The 20888-nt window shown below is 41.5% G+C and overlaps 1 protein-coding gene across 1 annotated transcript; it reads left to right on the top strand.

Annotated features, from left to right (window-relative positions):
* The first annotated feature begins 331 nt into the window (after positions 1-331).
* Positions 332-19685, top strand: adamtsl3 (ADAMTS-like 3). The gene is made up of 13 exons (XM_034227402.1): positions 332-494; positions 3430-3557; positions 9910-9955; positions 10260-10496; positions 12584-12710; positions 12864-12938; positions 13797-13954; positions 16840-16951; positions 17041-17179; positions 17271-17321; positions 17687-17891; positions 18739-18886; positions 19597-19685. Exons 1-13 carry the CDS (start codon positions 441-443, stop codon positions 19683-19685), a joined length of 1569 nt encoding a protein of 522 aa, XP_034083293.1. The 5' UTR covers positions 332-440.
* The last annotated feature ends 1203 nt before the right edge of the window (positions 19686-20888 follow it).

Genomic DNA, 20888 nt, shown 5'->3' on the forward strand with positions numbered 1-20888 from the left:
ACACACACACACACACACACACACACACACACACACACACACACACACACACACACACACACACACACACACACACACACACACACACACACACACACACGCGTGTGAAGTTGTGAGGTTGCAGCTGGCCCTGTTCCTTGTTTGAACTAGCATGCTTGACTGAGGCACATTTATTGATTGGCTAGTGTGCCAGACCTGAAGGACTCGTGGGGCTCGGATCCTGTCCGATTACTCCCCCCACATTCACACAAAAACACACGCACACACATATACACTCCCAGCCCTCCTCCCCTCCCCTTACTCCTGAGGAAGAAGGGGAGCGAGTCAGAGAGGAGCCGGCAGGCAGACAGACGCGACTCAGAGTGACCTGGAGAGCCGAGCGTCACACACACACACACACACTCAGAGCCGGAGAGGGTGACTCACACACTCTGGGAGGCATGGAGCGACATGTTGTATCTTGCAAGCTACTGGTGACAGCTCTTCTCATCCTGGTACTGTAACGTTTCATATTTTCCTCAATCTTTATCCAACAAAAAAACATTGTCTTTTATATTCAATGTATTCATTTAAATACTTGTCACGTGGGTTCTATTAGATTGCTTTTCCTGTGTAGGAGTGTGTCTGCATGTATTTTTGGATTAAGTGATTTATGCAGCAGAAATGCACTCTTCAGATGGTGGAGTCATTTCAGCTCTAACAAGGCAGTTAGTGTGAGCTGACTTGTGTTATTGAGTTTGGCTCAAACGTCCCTATGCCTCCTTTGTTGTTGATAAGTCACAAAAGAAGACTTGTCATGTGTTTGTTAGCACTCCCTGTTACATTACAGTGAGTGCCTTGCTCGACGGTGAGTACAGTGGCGTGCTGCGTTGAGCAGACGACAAGGGATTCAGCAGATGTGCAAAATATCGTATGTCTTTCCGACTGAAAAGGCCATCGTGTGTATATTGACACAGTCTGCGAAAAAAGGCTCCAGAGTCTGGTTTCTTTCCCCTGCCGATGAGTTTTCCATCTTCAAGGAAAATGTCCTTAGTCTCAGCTGCTGACAGGTGACTAGAATCTGTCCATCAGAATAATATAATATGGGGATCACTGGTCTTTTTTATCATGTGCTCATTTCCTCTCTTCCACTTTGGATGCCTGACAGCCACAGGCGCCTTTTGTGGTCACATGTTTGCTGTTTCTCTCCAAGTTAAAGAGCCAGAGAACAAATGTGTCTAAATGTTGTGTAAATGCTAGTGTTACAGTGCAAATAAAACCCCAGAGCAAAAGAGGTTAGGAAGGCTCCAAGTCGATACTCGAGCCTTTTGATAATTGGATCCAAATCCCAGCAGGACTGCCGTGAGCCTTGTGTTCCTCCGCCTTTTTATTGAGAACAATAGCAGCACCGTCAGCCAAACAACCTCCACATCTCCATCCCTCCGTCCCCTCCTCTGTCTTCACCAGCCTTGTTTTGCCTCTGGCCCTCTTGGCTTTGCAACACACAGCTCCCAGCTGTAAATGAGGTCAAAATTCACTGATTGCTTTTCAAAGGAGAATTAAGGTGGTGTGTTAACCGGCTGCCCAGAGCACTGCCTGTGTTTATTTACCGTTGATCCAAACACGAGAATAGTTGGCCCGTGCAGAAAGTAGAGCCGATGCGTTTGGCTGCATGCTCCATTGGCGGCGTGTTAAGGTCTCTCCGTTCCCCTCTGCTGTTCCTCAGGCGTCATCAGCACTGACAGCCATTTATATCAGTCCCCACGCACTTTTAATAACGTGAACCCACCACCCTCGCTCCGTAGCTTACAGCATGGGAGTTTTTGCTACCGTGACCCAAAGAAAATAATCGAGGCAGTATTATTACCTCGATTCTGCTTTCCCCTGAAATCCATTCATCTTTGTAGACCAAGCACAATGCCATGCTGTTGAAAAGGGAAAAGGGGCCAAAGAGGTCAAAATAACTCGGCGTATCCTGAGTTTTTCTTCTAAAATCCCAAGGCTTTGTATCTCAAACGCAAGGCTGGACATTCACTGTAAACTATTTGTCAGGTCAGTGGGCATACATCTTTTTGAGGGCAGGTGTTACACATAATGTTCTCTGGCTTATTCAGTGTGTTTATAGTAGTAGGGCTTGTTGTGCACCACATTTAATTCCTAATCTGCAGGACTTTGTATTTTTAGGTCACTTTGAAAAACTCTGCTGCACAAACTGGTGTACAGATCCCGTGCAATGTCAATAGCACACAAAAGCTGACTTTTTGAAAACGATGACTGCCTAAGTGTTCAGGTTATTGTACAACATGATAATTTTCTCTTGGACCCATCTATTCCTTTTCAAAGCCTTAAATCCTCTGTTGAATGGCAGATTATTTTATTGAATGTGTTTGCACCTCACGTCTTTGAAACCACATTCCTGCTGCCATGGAAGGTGGATGATTTGTCCCAGTCTTGGTTCCAAGTCTTTTCTTTCATTTTCCAGGTTTTCATCCATTTAACAGGTATAGAACCAGCTATTTTGGCAGCTTTGAGTGGAATACCTTCACGGAGCTAAGCTGCCCTTGTTCTAGATCGCAGAAGCAATATATTTTCCTTTTCACTCCATCTGAATCTGTAACGTAGTGCTCTGACTTCATTCAGTCAGACCTGCAAAGGGCATTGAGAAGAGCTCTGCTGCTGAGCACAGCCAAGACAAAGAAACATAACTCATGTGAAGCAGTAGGTGATCCGCATCAGATGACAGTACCAGCCTTACAAATAAACACCTTCTTTAGCGCAAGGTGAGTCAAAACTAATCTGGAAATACAAAAAGGCCTTGAAAAGCAAAGAGTAGTACAAATATTTTAAGATAGGGTTGAGGATCTTTTATTTCTTGGCTCTTTCTCTTCATCTGAGAACCACATTGTCCTTGCAGTCACAGGATTCATCTTCTCATAATATTGACTTTGGATCCTGCAGTAATAGCCCTACAGTACCTCTGCTGCCAAATAAAGCACAATGCAATTAGCAGAGAGACACACAAGCGAGGCCCGAAGTTAAAGAGAGGACTAACTTTTCATAATCTGAAGAATGACATTTGAGATATTCAAAAGGGGAAAAGTTGAGCGCTTTTGATTATTTCCTCCTGCACTCTTGCTCATCCTGTCACATTCACTTGTGTTTCTTTTTCAGCAGCCCATGGAATTTAATTCAGGATAGCAGCTCTGACTTTTCTGTGCGTCCTGATTTAAACCAAGGAAGCCACATATTGTATCGCAAAAGAGGGATACGAAATAATCAGTTTGGTTGGGACTTGCAGAGATGATGATAAACAATATAAAAGACAACATTGCATTGGTTTGAATGGATGTGGTGATAAAAGTGAGAATGCTAAATGGTAACTGCTCAATGGTTTCTATGACAGATCTCTCATGGGTAACTCATCACATCCTCCTTCTCTTCTGTCTGTAGAGCTCGAGGACGGCGCGATCCGAGGAGGACAGAGACACTCTGTGGGACGCCTGGGGTTCATGGAGTGAATGCTCCCGGACCTGTGGAGGAGGCGCCTCATACTCCCTCAGAAGATGCCTCAGTTCCAAGTAAGTCTCACACATGCTCTACATCAGGGGTGCCCAACCTTTTTTTAACCGAGAGCTACTTTTAAAGTTGCCAGTCTGCCGAGATCTACCAGTCCAAATAGAGAGGCGTAGCCATTGTTGACAGCCTACTACCAGGTAAATACACACTTCTACTTGTATAAAACTGACCTTTGTACGATTAATACTTCATAAAATACTGCAGATCCTTTATCTTACCTCTTTCTAATCTACACACATACAAGTATTTAACTGAAGTTACACAACAGTGTTGTTGATACAGAGTTGGAGTTTATTCACACGTCACATAGGCTACTACAGTGGGTGATGTTTTCAAGAAACATTGAACAGTGCTGCCACATATGACACAGGGAAAAAAGAAAATACTCTGAACCCTTTCTTTGCCATTATATAAAAAAATAGTGTTGCTACAAAAGTATAAATTAGGCTTCCTAATAAGACAACTCAGATCTGAAGCTACATAGGAATCTGCTGCCAAAGTGCAATAAAAAAAGACAAAATTAATAGAATCAAACCCTTTTTTTGTTGCATTTTAGTAGATTATAAAAAGAAATGCCTTTTTAAAATAGGATGCAAGCAACACTAGTTTCTTAACCTGAATTAATAATAGACTATAATCAATTTAAGTTTGCATTCTTATACCATTTTGTACAATAATTATAATGAATAAATTCAAACAAACTCAAACTTACAGCTGATTAATAACGGTATCTAACTTGAGTTTTTATCATATCAAAAACCTGTTGAAATGCTACTGTTATTTTTATTACGCATCGGCAGCCTCCAGGAATGCTTCTTTCACAACTTCGCCGTCTTTGAAAGACTTCATGTGTTTCTCAAGAACGTGACTGACACGATAAGATGCTCTAGTAGCAGCCTTGCTCTTGTTGTTGGGCCTGGTGAAAATGGACTGCTGTGCATTTAGCTGTCCTTTCAGGCCCCTCCCCTTTTGGAGCGTAGGGCAGAATTAGGAGGGAATTCCGTCTCGTAGCGTTTGTGCACTGTTTTGAAATGCCGCTCCTAAATTACCCTTCTTCGATAAAGCCACGCTCGCATTGCAGATGAGACAGATGGACTTTGAATTAGAATAGATACAAAAATAATCATCCTCCCACTCGGAGTGAAAATTATATATGTTTTGCTTCTGCCATAATTGCGGTCTTGTGTGTGTGCGGACTGTCACTCCTACGGACAACGTTAGCGAACTAGTGCACTGCCCACTGCTCACCAGCCACGCCCTGACACATGGGGTCACGCCGGCCAATCACAAAGCTTTGATGCGTTCAAGTGCATTATTCTGCCACAGGAAGATTATGTTACAGGACATTAACGATAAAACTGAATATTGTTGTTCTATTTTTAGACACATCTCGCGATCGACTGGGAATCTCCCCGCGATCGACTGGTTGGGCACCCCTGCTCTACATACAGGGGTGTTTCCACAGCATGGTCTACTTGCCATTTTGGGTTTTATTGTAGCAAATGTTGTAGAGGGTACCTGGTGTTTTTGTTGGTGCCACCTTAATCAAGGTTAAGACCTTCGATTGGTCGGAGAGAATCTTCAAGCAACACCATTGGTGATACTCATGTAACATTTGTAATCATAATATCTACCTCAAAATCACACCTAATGTGGCCAAGAATGGAATTTAAGGTAATGATTTTAACTAATGAAACAAAAGTGCATTTACTAAATGTAAACTCCTTGCTAGTTAAGCCAATCAAAAGCAATATCTGTTGTGATCACTCATTAGAGTTGGTATAATGTACTGTAAGGAAGCATGTACTGTACTTACACATGTGAACTATGTCTTTCTTAATTGTTTGTTAAATGCATAACTAAATATGATAAATTGATTAAAAACAGCCCCTTGAAAATAATTGGCATTCCTTTTTTGGAGTCCTGTGGACCCTTCGTACTTGGAGTAAAGAATACCTTAAGTAAAAGCGACGATTTGTAAGTGTGTGTTAAAACACTATCCGAGGTAATCTCGCTTTTATAAAGAGCTAAGTCCTGACTGGGGTTGGACTGGTTTCCATTAAAGTGCCATATCACAGCTTTAAGATTTCGAGAGAGGGAAGGGAGGGGAGTGTGGGGGGGGGTTCTTTTTCTTTTTGCTTAGGGCCGTTCTGCCAAATAAATCCAGACAGCGTCCCTAATAGTGTGAGTAAATCTCACTCCATTCCCATGGGCTGCAGTGAGAGTGCTCACAATACACATGACTGTAATGTGACGGTTAAATAGCCCTGAGGGGTCAACTGAGATCACTTGCCCATCCACCTCCTAGTGCGGTCTAGACGGCCATATGAGAATTAATCTTGAATTCATCAGTGACAATGGGGATATGATTTTCAGTAATGACCCTTTTTTGTTGTAAATCAAAGCCTACAGTAACAATCAATGTATCTTGCCAAAGTGCATGTCACTTTTAATAACTTTACTGTGATAGAGTTTGGGAACCCATGTTGGTTTGATTCCCACTGCTCATCATCTCGGCTTAAGTCTGGGGACGAACTTGAACTTGCACTTTGGACCTCTTTGTCCTTTCATCCCGGTGCCAAAGTCGCCCGGTTGGTTATGCTTCAAGCTAACTGAGCACTTCGGGATTAAAGCTTGAGGCAAAGTGTAATGGACAGAGTGGTCAATTACAAGTGGATTTAAGGAAGAAAAAATAGGAGAAAAGGGAATGAGAGGGTATGTTTCCTATAAAAATGTTGTCACATTTATTGACTGGGAAATAGCTGCGGCGTGACTTCACTGCATTCCTCTATTTTACAGTTCCCCGAATGTATTGCTCTCTCGCTAAAGGTAGCCAGGAATGCTGCTAAAGTCACCCCTGTTTCAGTGTTTGGGGTTCAGGGGGAGATCGTAAAACATTACAACTATCCAAAGACAAAAAAAATAATGCAGATCATACCTGAAGTCTACCATAAGGTGCTTTATAACCATCTGTCTGCACTGGTGCTGGGGAGCCAGGCTGAAAAGCATGAGGCTGTGAAAACCTCAAACTGAAAGGGCCAGACCCCCCATGTGCTACTCTGTAAACACTGAGGTCAATGGCTTTTTGAGGAGTTCATTTAATGATATCAGCAGCGGTCATTTCTCTCTGCTTGCCCAGATTATTTTGGTCAGTAACACCTTACAACGCTACTGGCTGTAAAAGCAATTGACGTGTTAAGAGGTGTTTGGGGTCTGAGCCTCATGTGGGATGTAGGTGGTGTAGAAGTCCGCGGCGGGTATGTTTACAAACTCGTGTGTTGTTTGGCAGTAATGTATGTATTTTCTTTTTGGGGAGGAAATGGTAGGACCCTCCGTCCCACCTCATCCCACCTCACCCTGCTGTTGCGTGGGAACACGGGAGCGGTAGCCTGGGACCGGGTAGCAGATCAAACGGCGTCATTAAAGCCCAGCACAAGGCCCCTTGTGTGTGTGACTCTTTGGAAAGAGAGGCTGGAAACGGGCCTGCGACACCCTCCAAACCAATACCACTCCAACTCCCTGACCTTTAAACACACACACACACACACACACACACACACACACACACACACACACACACACACACACACACACACACACACACACACACACACACACACACACACACACACACACACACGACCAAATATTGAAACGCACGAGTGAGACAACCGCACATGCACAGCGCAGATTGCTGGCCCTCATTAGTCCCCCCTTCACTTGATCACAATCTCCATTATTAACAACAGCATTGGAAGCGAGTGTGGACATATGGATTGAGTGTTATGGCGAGAGAAAGCGCTGCTCATTTCTTTTACGAGGCTCGTGGTTTGGTCATATTGGTCTTTTATTGTTTATCAAATTGAGGCCAGCCTTGACTTTATTTTGGCTTTTTTTTGAATGTTTGAAAAAGTCATGTACCCTATTATAGAGCAGAAACAATTAGTTGACTTTCAAATCAACGGGAAAATAATCGCTAACCATTCTAATAATTTATTAATAATTTTGTGTTCAGCCTCTCAAATATAGTGATTTCATCTCTTTATCTTTTTTATATCATATTAAAGTGTTTATGTTTTGGTTCAGAAAGACAAAATAAGACATTTGAAGACATCACCTTGGAATTAGAGAAACTGGAATAGACATTTTTCCCTTTGGAAAAAGATCAGTGAATCTAGAAAACGATCAGCAGATTTACAGATAATAAAAATAATTATTATTATCAGACTTACCCCATTAAAACCTTCCTACATGAAGAAATAAAGCTGCACAGTCCTATGCAGGGGAACAAGTTAAATACGTATATAAGTGTTGCAAATAACTTCTCACCCAGATGAGGATGTGTTTACTCTTCATTGGGTCTCTGATTAGCAGAAATGACTGGCAGTAGCATTAAATGACTGGAATGTTCACCAAAGCCAGGCAAGGCTGTGTTATAAAGTCTTGTTTTTAGATGGGGGTGGTGGTTAAAGGGAATGACTGATTTAGCTGCCCTAATTAAGTTGGGCCTGGCACCTTGATTATGTGTCCTTTATAGAATAAGGGACCACCCTTTGCAGTGCTAAAAACATCTGAAAAAGTCAGCTTGTCACGTAGATATTTCGTCTGGGAACCATGAATGTCTGTACGAATTACTTTTCTAATCCGTTTTGTGGGTTCAGAGATATTCCACTGGATAAGTGAAGACTTTGACCTGCACTTTATGAGATGTGACCCATTATCTGTTATCCTCAAAATATAATGATCTCCGGCTCTTTTCCAAAAACGTACTGACAAAGGAAATAAGTATTTCACTTTTCTACTATTCTTTCATCTTTCTCAACTTTATATTAACCTTCCTAGATGTCCTGAATGCTCTTAATTTCCCAAATTGATCACAGGGACTATTTTTTGAACTATTCATGTGCCCACCCACCTCAAGTGTATCAATATTATGGCAAAGGTCATGGAGCCCGGTTGCAATTACTTTCAATCTAGTGAGAAGACTTGATGACATACATATAGACATTATGAGCCAAGAACACTTTAATGCATATCCAATATTTAAAGGGAATTCATTTTTCATGGTTACTCTAGATTTGAGTTCCTGTCTAAGAATGGGGTTGTTGGCACTCTCGATGCTAGTTTCACTCTCTATGCAGTCTCATTGATGTAGTTGTGTCTTCTGTGAATATTCGGCAGGAAAGAGCATAGCCATAGTTTATGAGTTATGTGTTATGTGCTCCTGACGTTTTTTTCCCTAACCTATAATGACGCCATGATGAATCTCCAGTCCCGGCCCGACTTCTGCTTAGCCTTCACTTTAGCTTCCAAAGTTAAGAGGAAATGAAAAGAGAAATTCACTTTATTCCCTTTGCCCCTATATATATATTGCTCTTCTTTGCTCCTGTCTCTGGAGTCTTTGAAAGGCTCTTGTTTGGGTCCGAGCCTCGTGACCCGCTGTTTGGCTCGGCAGAGGGGACCGTCTGGATACGTAACGGAGTCTAATGTTCCTGCCATGCCCATGCCACACAATTCACTCCCTCCGCTCTCTGGAATCTTATTGTACAAAATCCTCCAGCCATCGCTCCTCCGTGAGTCCAAACTCCACGATGTTGCCTCCAATCATGATTCCAGATTAGCTAAAGGACGACGACACTGGAATTCCTCGAGTTTCCAAAACTCAAAAGAAAATCCTTTGATTAGTTTCCACTGGGGGCTCGGATAATAGGCCTATCATAGTCACCATCAATGGTTTATCATCACTCGGCATCAAAGCACAAAGGAATCCTTATTTTCAATAAGCGGTTAGCTCCATCATTTGGGTAAAGACACTGCGGACTGTCGTGATCCAAACCGCTCCGATCTGTTCAGCAGACGCCACTCTGCTCTACTACTGTGTGTGCACTTCTGTTGGCTTACAAAGCGATGACCACACCGACCACTTAGAAAAGAGTTTAGTATTTTATTTTTGGATTTTGAGTACCTATGGACTCTGTTTTAAACATGTTCTAATACCTTATGTCCTGCTTTATATCTAAAGTTTGTGAAAGTTCATTTTCAGACTTTGACCTATTCTTTTTTTTTCCTCAAGTAGGCTATGCAAGTTTGAAATCAATCGTAATTTGCTCCATTGCAATATTGCAGGATTTGTTTCATCCTGTTCCTCACACAAACATCCCCCTTGTGTGAATCGACCATCACAAAATTGGAATGAAATTACATTTTAGCAAATATATCACAAAGCCCTTGTTTAAATGTTGTTACATCATCAATATAGGATTCCGAAAAAGAGTCAATAGTTGGAGAAGATGGCTGGTTTGGATTGTGTTTTTTTCATCATTAACCTCACATGTTCATTTCTTTCTTCTGCAGGACCTGTGAAGGGCAGAACATCAAATATCGCACCTGCATTAATGTGGTAAGTTGGTCAAATTCAAAAAGCTTTTAAGGGCCTTTTTCTTAATGAAATGAGCTGAGCACATAAGAGTGGTGGAACTGTCACTAGGTTACCAAGGTTTATGATCGAAGGGTGTAATGAAGTCATGTATGATTCTCTTGTTTGAGAGACAGTGAGAAGTTAAGTAGGGGAACATCACTCTAGTTCTCCTTTCAGTTAGCGATCACTACTTTGACATTCAGCAATCGCTATTCTCCTGCATTACAGTTGTGATAGTCTTTGCACTAATTATAGAAATTGGCTTAACATTTTCTTTGCCCCTCAGGATTGTCCTCCAGATTCCGGTGACTTCCGTGCCCAGCAGTGTTCGGCCCACGCAGACGTGCGGTACCAGGGTCAGTACCACGAGTGGCTTCCTGTGTACAATGACGCCGACAACCCCTGCGCTCTCAAGTGCAAAGCGAAAGGCTCGGGCCTCGTGATGGAGCTGGCCCCGAAAGTGCTGGACGGGACCCGCTGCTACACCGAGTCTTTGGACATGTGCATCAGCGGAGTGTGCCAGGTAGGAGGAAGAATCCCACTGTGAGGACTTCATCTTGCTTCTTTTGAATGTATCTATCATGATAAGCCCCACACTTACTGTATTACGTAGGCAAAATAGAGGGTCTAAAGACACACTTTTAAGAAACCAATAAATATAGTTTTGATAAATCTTATCAAGAAAATCTGCAAAATGCATCCTCCAGAGTGCCGTCTGCCAGGCTTAGATCAAATTGAACGCATTTTTGTAGAAAATTAGGACAAACACAATAATACATATATTTATATAGCGTTTTTCCTGGTGCTCAAAGCGCTTTACATTACATTTACATTACATGTAATTTGTTAGACGCTTTTATCCAAAAAAGTACTGTGGACAATCCCCACAGGAGCAATTTGGGGTGAAGTGTCTTGCCCAGGGACACAACGACATGCTGACTGCAGTGGGACTCAAACTTGCTATCCCCTGATTCAAAGTCCAGCACACTATCCACTGAGCCACAGCCGCCACCGCTTTACACGCAAGTAAGCAAAGGCTCTGTTACCCCAGGTCCGGAGCATTGTTCCGACGGGTCAGCAGACCTGAGGCGACAGGTGGGGGTGTCTGGTTGGATGAGGTCACAGAGGTAGGGGGGGGGGCAAGCTTGTTGAGGGCTTTGTAAGTGAAAAGGAAGATTTTAAAGTCAATGCGCTGTTTGATGGGCGACCAGTGGAAGTCGGGAGGATAGGGGTGATGTGGTCCGAGTATTTATGCAGCTTAATCAATGTAAAGTTTTAATTGAATCATTAAAACTTCAGCTTTGATTTGTTACTATCCTTTGACAATTTGATTTGAGACACCTTTTTGAGATTAATCAGATTATTTGAACAGGAATTTTAAGCATTTGCCTTTTTTTTATACAATTTAAAGCTAAAATCAGTCTCTAAAACTGAATATCTTATACTCGTCCACACGATATTAGCTTGTTTAGCTCATTAATTAAGACAAATGCTCTGTGCCAGAAATGAAATAAAAACACAACACATGTTTTTATTGTTATTTAAACAATACAATTTAAACAGTACGTTGACCAACAATACTAACGTCTCCACATCTGCTTTACAGATGAATCTTTAATGAGGATAATATCTGAGTGACAGTACAGGAAACACTTTACAATGCATGTTCTCCCGCTTGAATGAAATGACGTCCCATTCGTTGTGTGTGCAGAGGCTCTCTTACCAGGCTTATTATCACACTGTGGTTCTGGTTTTATCTTACCGACAGACATACTTAAAAACTCCATTAATCAACTAGGCATGATTGCAGATGATGTTTTAAAAAAACACTGGGGGACAGTTTAAGCAGGCTATTGTTGAAGTAGAAACAATACATCTGGTCTGAATATGGAAGAACCCTGAGGGATGGTTTGATATTTGTACTATAACCTTTCAATAGTATGAAGGAAGACATCTTCTTGAACTAACTCAACATAATATTACTGGGAATTTTACAAGTATCTTTGTTCTTCTTTTTATTATTTCACAGTTTATTTATTTTGATAAAAATGAAAATTAGAAATCATATTGCTGGACAAGTTTTGGATAATGTTTTTTTTTATGAATTATGTATTTGCAGTGGTATAGAGTACATTTACGAGATACTTGTACTTGAGTATTTCCATTTTAAGCCACTTTCTACTTCTACTCCACTAAAATTCAGAGGTAAATAGTGTCCTTTTACTCCACTACTTTGATTTTGCACCTTTAGTTACTTTGAAGATTTGAATTAATGATGTGAAAGGTGCTATATTAATACAGTTTACACTTAAATAAGACTTTAGTTACACAAGCTACCCTGCAGCCCCTTTACTGCCTTTGATAACACTTTAACGCATCAATAATTATAATCAAAACATATTATATACATTATTCTGAAATGGACCAATCTGCATCGTGAGTATTTCTACTTTTGGTACTTTAAGTATATGTTGATGCTCACTCTTTTGTACTTTTACTTGAGTAACATTTTGAATGCAGGACTTGTACTTGTAACAGAGTATTCCTACACTCTGGTACTTTTACTGAAGTTTTACTGAGTATCTCTGTGTATTTGTCTATGTGTGATAGATTGTAGGTTGTGATCATGACTTGGGGAGCGCAGTGAAGGAGGACAACTGCGGTGTGTGCAATGGAGACGGCTCATCCTGCAGACTGGTGCGAGGACACTACAAGACCCAGCATGCATCAGGAAAAAGTAAAGTATCTCACTTCAACAAATTCAATTAATAATCACCTTCTGTGCAGTCTTTCTTAGTAAAATCAGTAAGTGTTCTTATTGTATCTGTATTGGTGATCTGTATAACTATTAATGATATACTTAAAGCTGTTTTTCAATGTCTCACTGCAGCTGAGGACACGGTTGTTGCCGTCCCCTTTAAGAGTCGTCATGTTCGCCTGGTGCTGAAAGGCCCGGATCACTTGTGTAAGTCTTGGTAGGTCCAGGGTGCCCTTCCATCCAAAACAGTTGAACATGATATTTGTATTTGGCTGTGTTTTTTATCGCCAAATAACTGCACATTAAACACAAGTTTTCTACATGTGCTTTGGGAGTTTTACTGCCGGTCATGTTGTGTTTTAAAGACTTGCGATTCAAAATAAATATTACTTTTCCATTATAAGTTATACTTGCTTGACCTCTAATGAATATCTCGCCCAAAAAGAATTGTGAAGTCAACATTTCATTATGAAATATATTACATTTTGGGCTCCGCTTTTGAAAGTAGCTCAGCACAGAATAACCAGATATTTATTTTTCCCCATTGCTCTGGCTCAGAGAAGGTGTGAGGCTTCCAGCAGATCTCTCTGGTGTCAAAGTGCTGGCATCAGACTCCACACTGTTTCAAATCGATAACAAATGTTCCATTTCAGCATCTAGCTTTTTTCCACGCTTAGTTTACAGATTGTTTCCTGGGCCAGGTCGAAAGATTTTCTGAATGGACAGATTTTTCATTTAATATTTCCCTCTTGCTCTTTGGCCAAAAAGCTCTTAAATTGTAACCATGTGTCTGCTGGTTGCTGCTTCCCGCGTTCCCCCATTGTTTTTGTTGAAAAGTCCTTGCTGAAATCACAAGACCCTTATTAGGCCAGGGATAAGGGGAGGTCAAACAGTGAAGAGGTCACTGCTCTTCCTTTAATTTGCTGTTTCAGTTAGTTTTACAGTAACGAGGGAAAATGTAGACAAGAAATGATGATGATAGAAGATGTTGAATCTTTCTTGTATTTTAAGTTTAACCTATAAACTTCATTTTGCTCAAGCGTTCACTTTGTTTCCTCTTTCTAGACGTGGAGAGTAAGACCCTGCAGGGGGTGAAAGGTGAGCTGGTGTTGGATAAATCTGGGCAGTTCCTCCTGGAGAACACCACCCTGGACTTCCAGAAACTTTCCGATAAGGAGATCCTGAGAATCACCGGCCCACTTGGAGCAGATTTCACTCTCAAAGTAAGAGCCTAAGTATATCTATATAAAGCTGTACTCGTTTTTTTCCTCCACGGTTTTGTTAATTGAGGTTCTCGGGGAAGAAGACCAAGCTATTCAGTTTTCGTTGCCCATTTTTTGACAGGAAAATGTACATTGATAAATACCTCAATAGGTGGAGAGCTAGTAGTAGTGATAATTAAGTGATTAGTATAAGAAATAATTAAAATATAACAAAATTGTATGGAGAAAATAAATAGAAATAATTCTTTTTAATAAAATAAAGGAGAGATAGCAATAGGGACAACAAATATGTAAAAACCTTGGTTACAAATAAATAATAATCAAAAAACTAATAACAAATACATAAATGAAAAAAAAGATTAGGAAAGACAATTCTAAATAATTACAAACAAAATAAAAGAGAGTTTGTAATAGTGATACAACATTTTAAATAGAAAATAATAAAAAATAAATGAGGTAATACAACACAGTAAAGGATGGAAGAGAAAATAAACAAAACCATAAGGAAAGGTGCTATATAAATAAAGCTTTATTAGATTATTATAATGAAAAACCCAGAGTTTCAAACTAGAGAAGAAAAAATCCAATATTTTTATATTAATAATAATTATATTTGTGTAATGTAAAACACGTTTTTCATAGTGATGAGTCCACAGAGAATTATCTCTCAACTCTTAATTTCCCCTCCGCTTAACGTGAAAAATGTGTGTTTGATTCATCGAGGAATGTGAGGCTCGATAAATAATCACTATACAGTAACTGTAACAACATAACACTTCATAAATCCATATTCATAGATTCCCCTCATAATTCAGTATTGGAGCATAGGATTCTTTTTTGACAGAGTTTACATTGTGTGTGTTGTGAATGCATTACACACGTACACTCACATGCTGACACTCTAGGGCCAGTGGGTGGACATTAAGAGTTATACTTGGAAACGCCTGTGAAAACTTCCCTCTTCACACACACAACTCAGGATCAGACAATAAATATGAATTCCGGAGACAGAAATCTGAGGATTTATAAATGCATAATTGCCTAATCTGTTAAAAGGTAGACAGCCAAATCATATCGAAGTGCTGGAAAGGTTGGAGAAATGGAAAATCATATTAAAGAGTCTCCACTTCACTTAATGTGAGTGAATGGCAGCGGGGTTGATGCATACATGTAGATATAGTCTTGCTTTAGGCTTTTTTTTTTATGTGGTGAATGTGTGAGGTTACGGGAATTATGTTTTCTGAAATATTTCTGACACTTTCCCGAACTAAAAACAAATGAGGCCTTATTTTAAAGGTCACCTATTATGCAAAATCCACTTTTTCATGTCTTTTATACATACAAATGTGTCCCCTCTGTGTAAAGAGATTCTGAAAGTTTCAGGAAAAATATTTGCTCTCTTTTTGTCCTGATATATATAAAAACCTGTCTGAAAATGAGCTGATCAGATTTTGGACACTTTATGATGTCATAACGATTTTTTGGGTCGTGCAACTATTGGGCTTTCTTGAGGCCCCGTAGAAAGTAGAGACGCTGCTGCGCCTTTTTGACCAGGATGGAGGAATTCAGAGACCAAGTGAGGTCGTCGGATGTGAATGCCATGGAACTTGAAGCTCGACACACATTCCACTGCAACTCCGTTGATGCAGATGGGGGTGTGTGCATGGCTCCTGTCACGCCTGAAGTCCATGATGATCTCCTTGGTCTTCTTGGTGTTAAAAGCCAGGTTGTTGTCAGCACACCACGAGACCAGGTGCTGTATCTCATCCCTGTAGGCCGTTTTGTCATCACCTCTGATCAGGCATACCACCGTGGTGTCGTCTGCAAACTTTATTATGGTGTTAGAATCATAAACAGCAGTGCAGTCATGGGTGAACAGGGAGTACAGGAGAGGGCTCAACACACAGTCTTGTGGCACACCAGTGTTCAAGGTAGAAGTGGAGGAGGAGAGTTTGTCTAACTTCACAGACTGGGGTCTGTTAGTCAGAAAGTCCAGCATCCAGTTACAGAGCGATGTATTGATACCAAGCTGGCGAAGCTTGGAGATCAGCTTGGAGGGGATCACAGTGTTGAATGCTGAACTGAAATCTATGAACAGCATTCTGGGCTATCCAGGTGGGTCAGGGCAGAGTGGAGTGCCGTGGAGATGGCGTCCTCTGTTGACCTGTTGCAGCGGTAGGCAAACTGGTATGGGTCCAGTGTAGCAGGCAGACAGGATTTCAGGTACGAGATAACCAGTCTCTCGAAGCACTTAGCGATGATGGGGGTGAGTGCAACAGGACGGAAGTCATTAAGAGCCATAGCGGTTGAGAGCTTCGGCACTGGCACGATGGTGGCGGTCTTGAAGATGGTGGGAACAACTGCTTGGGCCAGGGACAGGTTGAAAATGTCCGCAAAGACCCCTGCCAGCTGCTCTGCACAGGCTCTGAGCATGCGTCCAGGAGTTCCATCAGGGCCAGCTGCCTTCCGAGCGTTCACCTTACTCAGGGTGGAGTAGACATCGGAGATGGAGAGTGTGAGTGGCGGTTCATCTGGTGGTAGGTCGAATTTGATGGGGACCTCCTTGTTCTCCCGGTCGAAACGAGCGTAGAAGTGGTTGAGGTTTTCGGGGAAGGAGGCGGAGCTTGTTGGGGGCATGTTGCCTAGTGATTTATAGTTGGTGAGAGTCTGTATGCCTTGCCACATACGCCGGGGGTCTGAGGAGCTGAAGTGCTCTTCGATCCTCTGGTAATAACTGTATTTTGCCTGTGCGATTCCCCTCCTCAGGTTGGCCCTGGCTGAGCTGTAGCCTCAGCTTAGCATTAATATTATAATAATTATTGTCACTCTCATCCAGTTATTATTTATCACTTTTTGTGGTGACAACATGAACACTGTTCCTGTAGGTGCAGTTTTCCAGTGGAGCGGACAGTGTGGTGCAGTACATTTACTACCAGCCCATCATCCACCGCTGGAGAGAGACCGACTTCTTCCCCTGCTCCGTCCCATGTGGTGGAGGTGAGTGGAGAAAATGCAAAAAAGGATAGTACCGAAAAGTCTCCTGTGGTAGATAAAAGACTAAATCATTGACGTTTCTTGTTCATCAGGCTACCAGCTGACCTCAGCAGAGTGCTTTGACCTCCGGAGCGGCCGGGTGGTGGTGGATCAGTATTGCCATTATTACCCCGAGAACATCAAACCCAAACCCAAACTCCAGGAGTGCAACATGGAGCTCTGCCTGGCCAGGTTAGACCGCAGAGAACACTCTTTAAAACGTGTCAACAGTAGATTGTATGATTCTAAATCTTCATTTTCTTTTACTGATTTTGCCTTTTAGCGACGGCTACAAGCAAATTATGCCATATGACCTCTACCACCCCCTGCCTCGGTATGTATTCTCAGCTGTGAGGTACCATAAAGTGCTGCAGGGAATGAGCATTTTTTTAAAGAATTTACCTAGTATTCTCTGGAGTCTCATTCAGACACTTGTTAGCAACAGCCTTTTTCAAAACATGAAAGAGCTTCAAAATTAATAAGTGGAGTATTTACTGTTATATTTTACGTAATAGAAAAAAACATCAAAAACCTTATTTCAGTCTAACCTGAAAACCATTGACAATGAGACAAGATTACCAGAAGTGCATTAATGACTCTTTTTTGGGGGGATTTAGGACTCATTCCTGCAGTACTCTATAGTGACCCAACAACACAAATTCTGACATTTACCAACCTATCTTTGATTTGTGGTGTCAGATGGGAGAGCAGTCCCTGGACGGCCTGCTCCACCTCCTGCGGCGGAGGCATCCAGAGTCGCTCGGTGTCCTGTGTGGAGGAGGACATGCAGGGCACCATCACCACCACTGAGGAGTGGAAGTGTCTCTACTCCTCCAAGACGGCCATCCTGCAGCCCTGCAACGCCTACGACTGCCCCACCTGGCTGGCACAGGAGTGGTCACCTGTAGGTCAATTTTTAGTCTGTTTGAACACTCATTTTTAATGATTATCACAGGTACTTATTGATTGGATATGTCTTTTTTTAGAGTGGCTATTTAACTGATTAGCTTTTCTTTTGTGAGTTGCTGTAAAGCCTCACAAACTAAAATAAATTCAATAACAAATTCATGTTCATATGTTTTTTAAGTCTGAAAAGAAAAGCATGATTAATTGACTTGTAGAGAAATATAAATATACTGAGAGGACAGCCTGAGCTGTGACTTCTTCAGACATCCAGCAGAATTTGTATGGGAACACTTGAGAATGCTTGAATTTAAACACTAGCTCCCTGTGTGAATCAGAGTACTGCTCACCTCAATGTAAGCATCCTTCACCACATCTAACTTGAAGGCTTTTCCAAACCAACAGCACATATTCTTAAACTCTTCTTCTGCCAAACACATCCAGTATATCTGGGTGCTGCATCTTCATCATCTAACGCTCCTGTTAGCTTACTGATGTGGCAGAGTTGCAGTTACATTAACCATAAACATCCCATACATCATCCTCGTGGGGTTTTTTCAGCCTCACCAGTCGTACGTGCACAAGCAGAGGCCCAGGGAGTCAGATTTGTGGCCCGGGACGCTGTTTACCTTGCACATTCTTCCCTGTGAACTTGCCTTTAAATGCTTGTTTTGGCAGCGGATGCACAAAGTTCACTCCTGAGCAGAGCGCTGCAGGGATTTTGGAAGGTCTCTTTGCTTTTCCTCGAGTCCAGGGCTTCTGAGACTTAACACGTTAACCAATGTGTGTGTGATAATCGCCGTGAGTTAATCCACGATTCTCTCACCGTGTCACCCTGTCACCACCAGTGCACGGTCACCTGTGGGCAGGGTCTGCGCTACAGGGTGGTGTTGTGCATCGATCACAGAGGACTCCATGCTGGAGGCTGTAATCCCACTACCAAGCCCCACATCAAGGAGGAGTGCCTGGTGACGGTGCCCTGCTATAAATCCATCGGTAGGTCTGTTTCGTCATAATAATAATACGTGTCGTTTATATAGCTCTTTCCTGGTGCTCAAAGACTCTTTCTATGAGTTCTAGAGGACTTCAGATTTTTTTCAGGTTCTCCCTTTCTATAAACATGAACAATTTGCACATGCTGTACTCTTATTGGCAAACACTACCTCAAAGGATGTATTTTACTTTTAATTTAAAGCTACTTTACACAAATGTTGAATGTATATCGTCTATGTTCAGTAGATTGGTACATAAGAGAGTATTCTAATTTATTCTTTATATTTTGTAGTGTTTAGATACTCTTCTGAATATATGTATTTTCTGAGAATATGTACAGTATATACATATATACATATATATATATTTATTCTATTTTAATTTTATTCTATTTTTCCGAAATCTGTAATTATTTTACATTGACTGTCAAAATGCTGCAGTGACAAAACTATTTCCCAACTTGGGATAAATATAGTATGTATCTATCTGTCTAAACATTATAACCTGCACAACGCATTGTGTAAATTGCAAACTATAATTAAACATTGCTATTGGCAGATATTGAAGCATATATATGTTTATAATGCTTTATAGACATAGGCGAAAGATGTAATAGATTGGGTTCTTCTGTCATGTTTTAACTCTTAATGTTGACCTTATTTCTAAATTAAAATCTCTCTCATCCTTTGTCTTTCCTGTGATATTTTCTGTAGATACTCTCCCAGTGGAGGCCAAACCTGTGTGGCAGAAGCAGGCCATCGAGCTGGACGAGGAGGTCAGCGTCGGTGAGGAACCAACGTGAGTAACACACACACACACACACACACACACACACACACACACACACACACACACACACACACCACACACACACACACACACACACACACACACACACACACACACACACACACACACACACACACACACACACACACACACACACACACACACACACATATATGCATGCATGCGCAGGAAATAGGCTATTAATGGGAATTCATGTCGGAATGTCTCTGACTAATGCTTCATTATATTGGAAAACATATATATTTGTACTTATATTTGACTGATACTCTGCACAAAAAACACGTTATACCATGCCATATTCATTTAAAATATATATTTCTCCTACTTTTTGGGGCATTTTTATGTTCTGTATTTATGTTTTTTCCTTTCGCACAACCTAAAATGTTTTATTGCAAGCATCAAACACACGGCCACATGATCATGCATGCACACAAAAGGGATATTAATGGGAATTCATTTTGAAATGTCTGTGACTGATGCTTTATTATATTGGAAACAATTCTGTTAATTTACTAAGATGAAACAAATAAAGCCTCTCAAGCTTCGTAGCCCAGAGAAATAATCCCTGTCACTCTGCACGGACAGAAGAAGAAGTCAGATCGCAGAAACAACAACAGCTTTCACAGCTCAGAGCGCAGCTTCTACCTGGAGGTGAAATTGAAGCCGACAGGGCTGGCTCTGCCATGAAACCCCAACAGTATCGTGGTTGTGTTCATGTCAAAGGCCATTTGCAAGAACTTGGAGTCAGAGAGTGGCTGTAGCTCTGAATATTTTCCTGGCGCTTTTCAAAATAGGCCTCTTTGTAAACCTGCCAAATGTTTGTCAGACACGGTGGCAGGAGAGTTATGTCAAGAGGAGTAAATAAGAAGTTTAACGCACCAGTGAAGGTGTTTATCGTGAAGTTTAAGTAATGAATTTGCTGTGCGAGGTTATTTAGGGTTAAAGGGGGAGCTGAAGGTGGAAGACACAACATATTTTTTGGAAAGCAGCTGACTACCAGCATTACCTCAGCAAGCTTCCAGATGTCCCGCATATCAGTGTACTCACAAAGGCCTCTGAAGATGGACTGTACCCAGTGTCTTGCATGACTTGTATTATGTTAGCCAGTTCAAAAACATCTGTTACTGTGACTTATCTTTGGAGCGCGAGAGTGTGAGGGAGGGACGCCAAGACATATGAATTTGCTCTATTGCAA

The sequence above is a fragment of the Gymnodraco acuticeps genome, unplaced genomic scaffold (assembly GCF_902827175.1).
Source record: "Gymnodraco acuticeps unplaced genomic scaffold, fGymAcu1.1, whole genome shotgun sequence".
In the NCBI taxonomy this organism is placed as follows: Eukaryota; Metazoa; Chordata; class Actinopteri; order Perciformes; family Bathydraconidae; genus Gymnodraco; species Gymnodraco acuticeps.

Excerpts from the sequence above, each read along its gene's own strand:
- adamtsl3 (XM_034227402.1), top strand. The coding sequence starts at position 441 with ATGGAGCGACATGTTGTATCTTGCAAGCTACTGGTGACAGCTCTTCTC. Across the intron at positions 3,558-9,909 it reads AGAAGATGCCTCAGTTCCAA|GACCTGTGAAGGGCAGAACA; the intron begins GTAAGTCTCACA and ends TTTCTTCTGCAG. Across the intron at positions 17,322-17,686 it reads CTCTACCACCCCCTGCCTCG|ATGGGAGAGCAGTCCCTGGA; the intron begins GTATGTATTCTC and ends TTGTGGTGTCAG.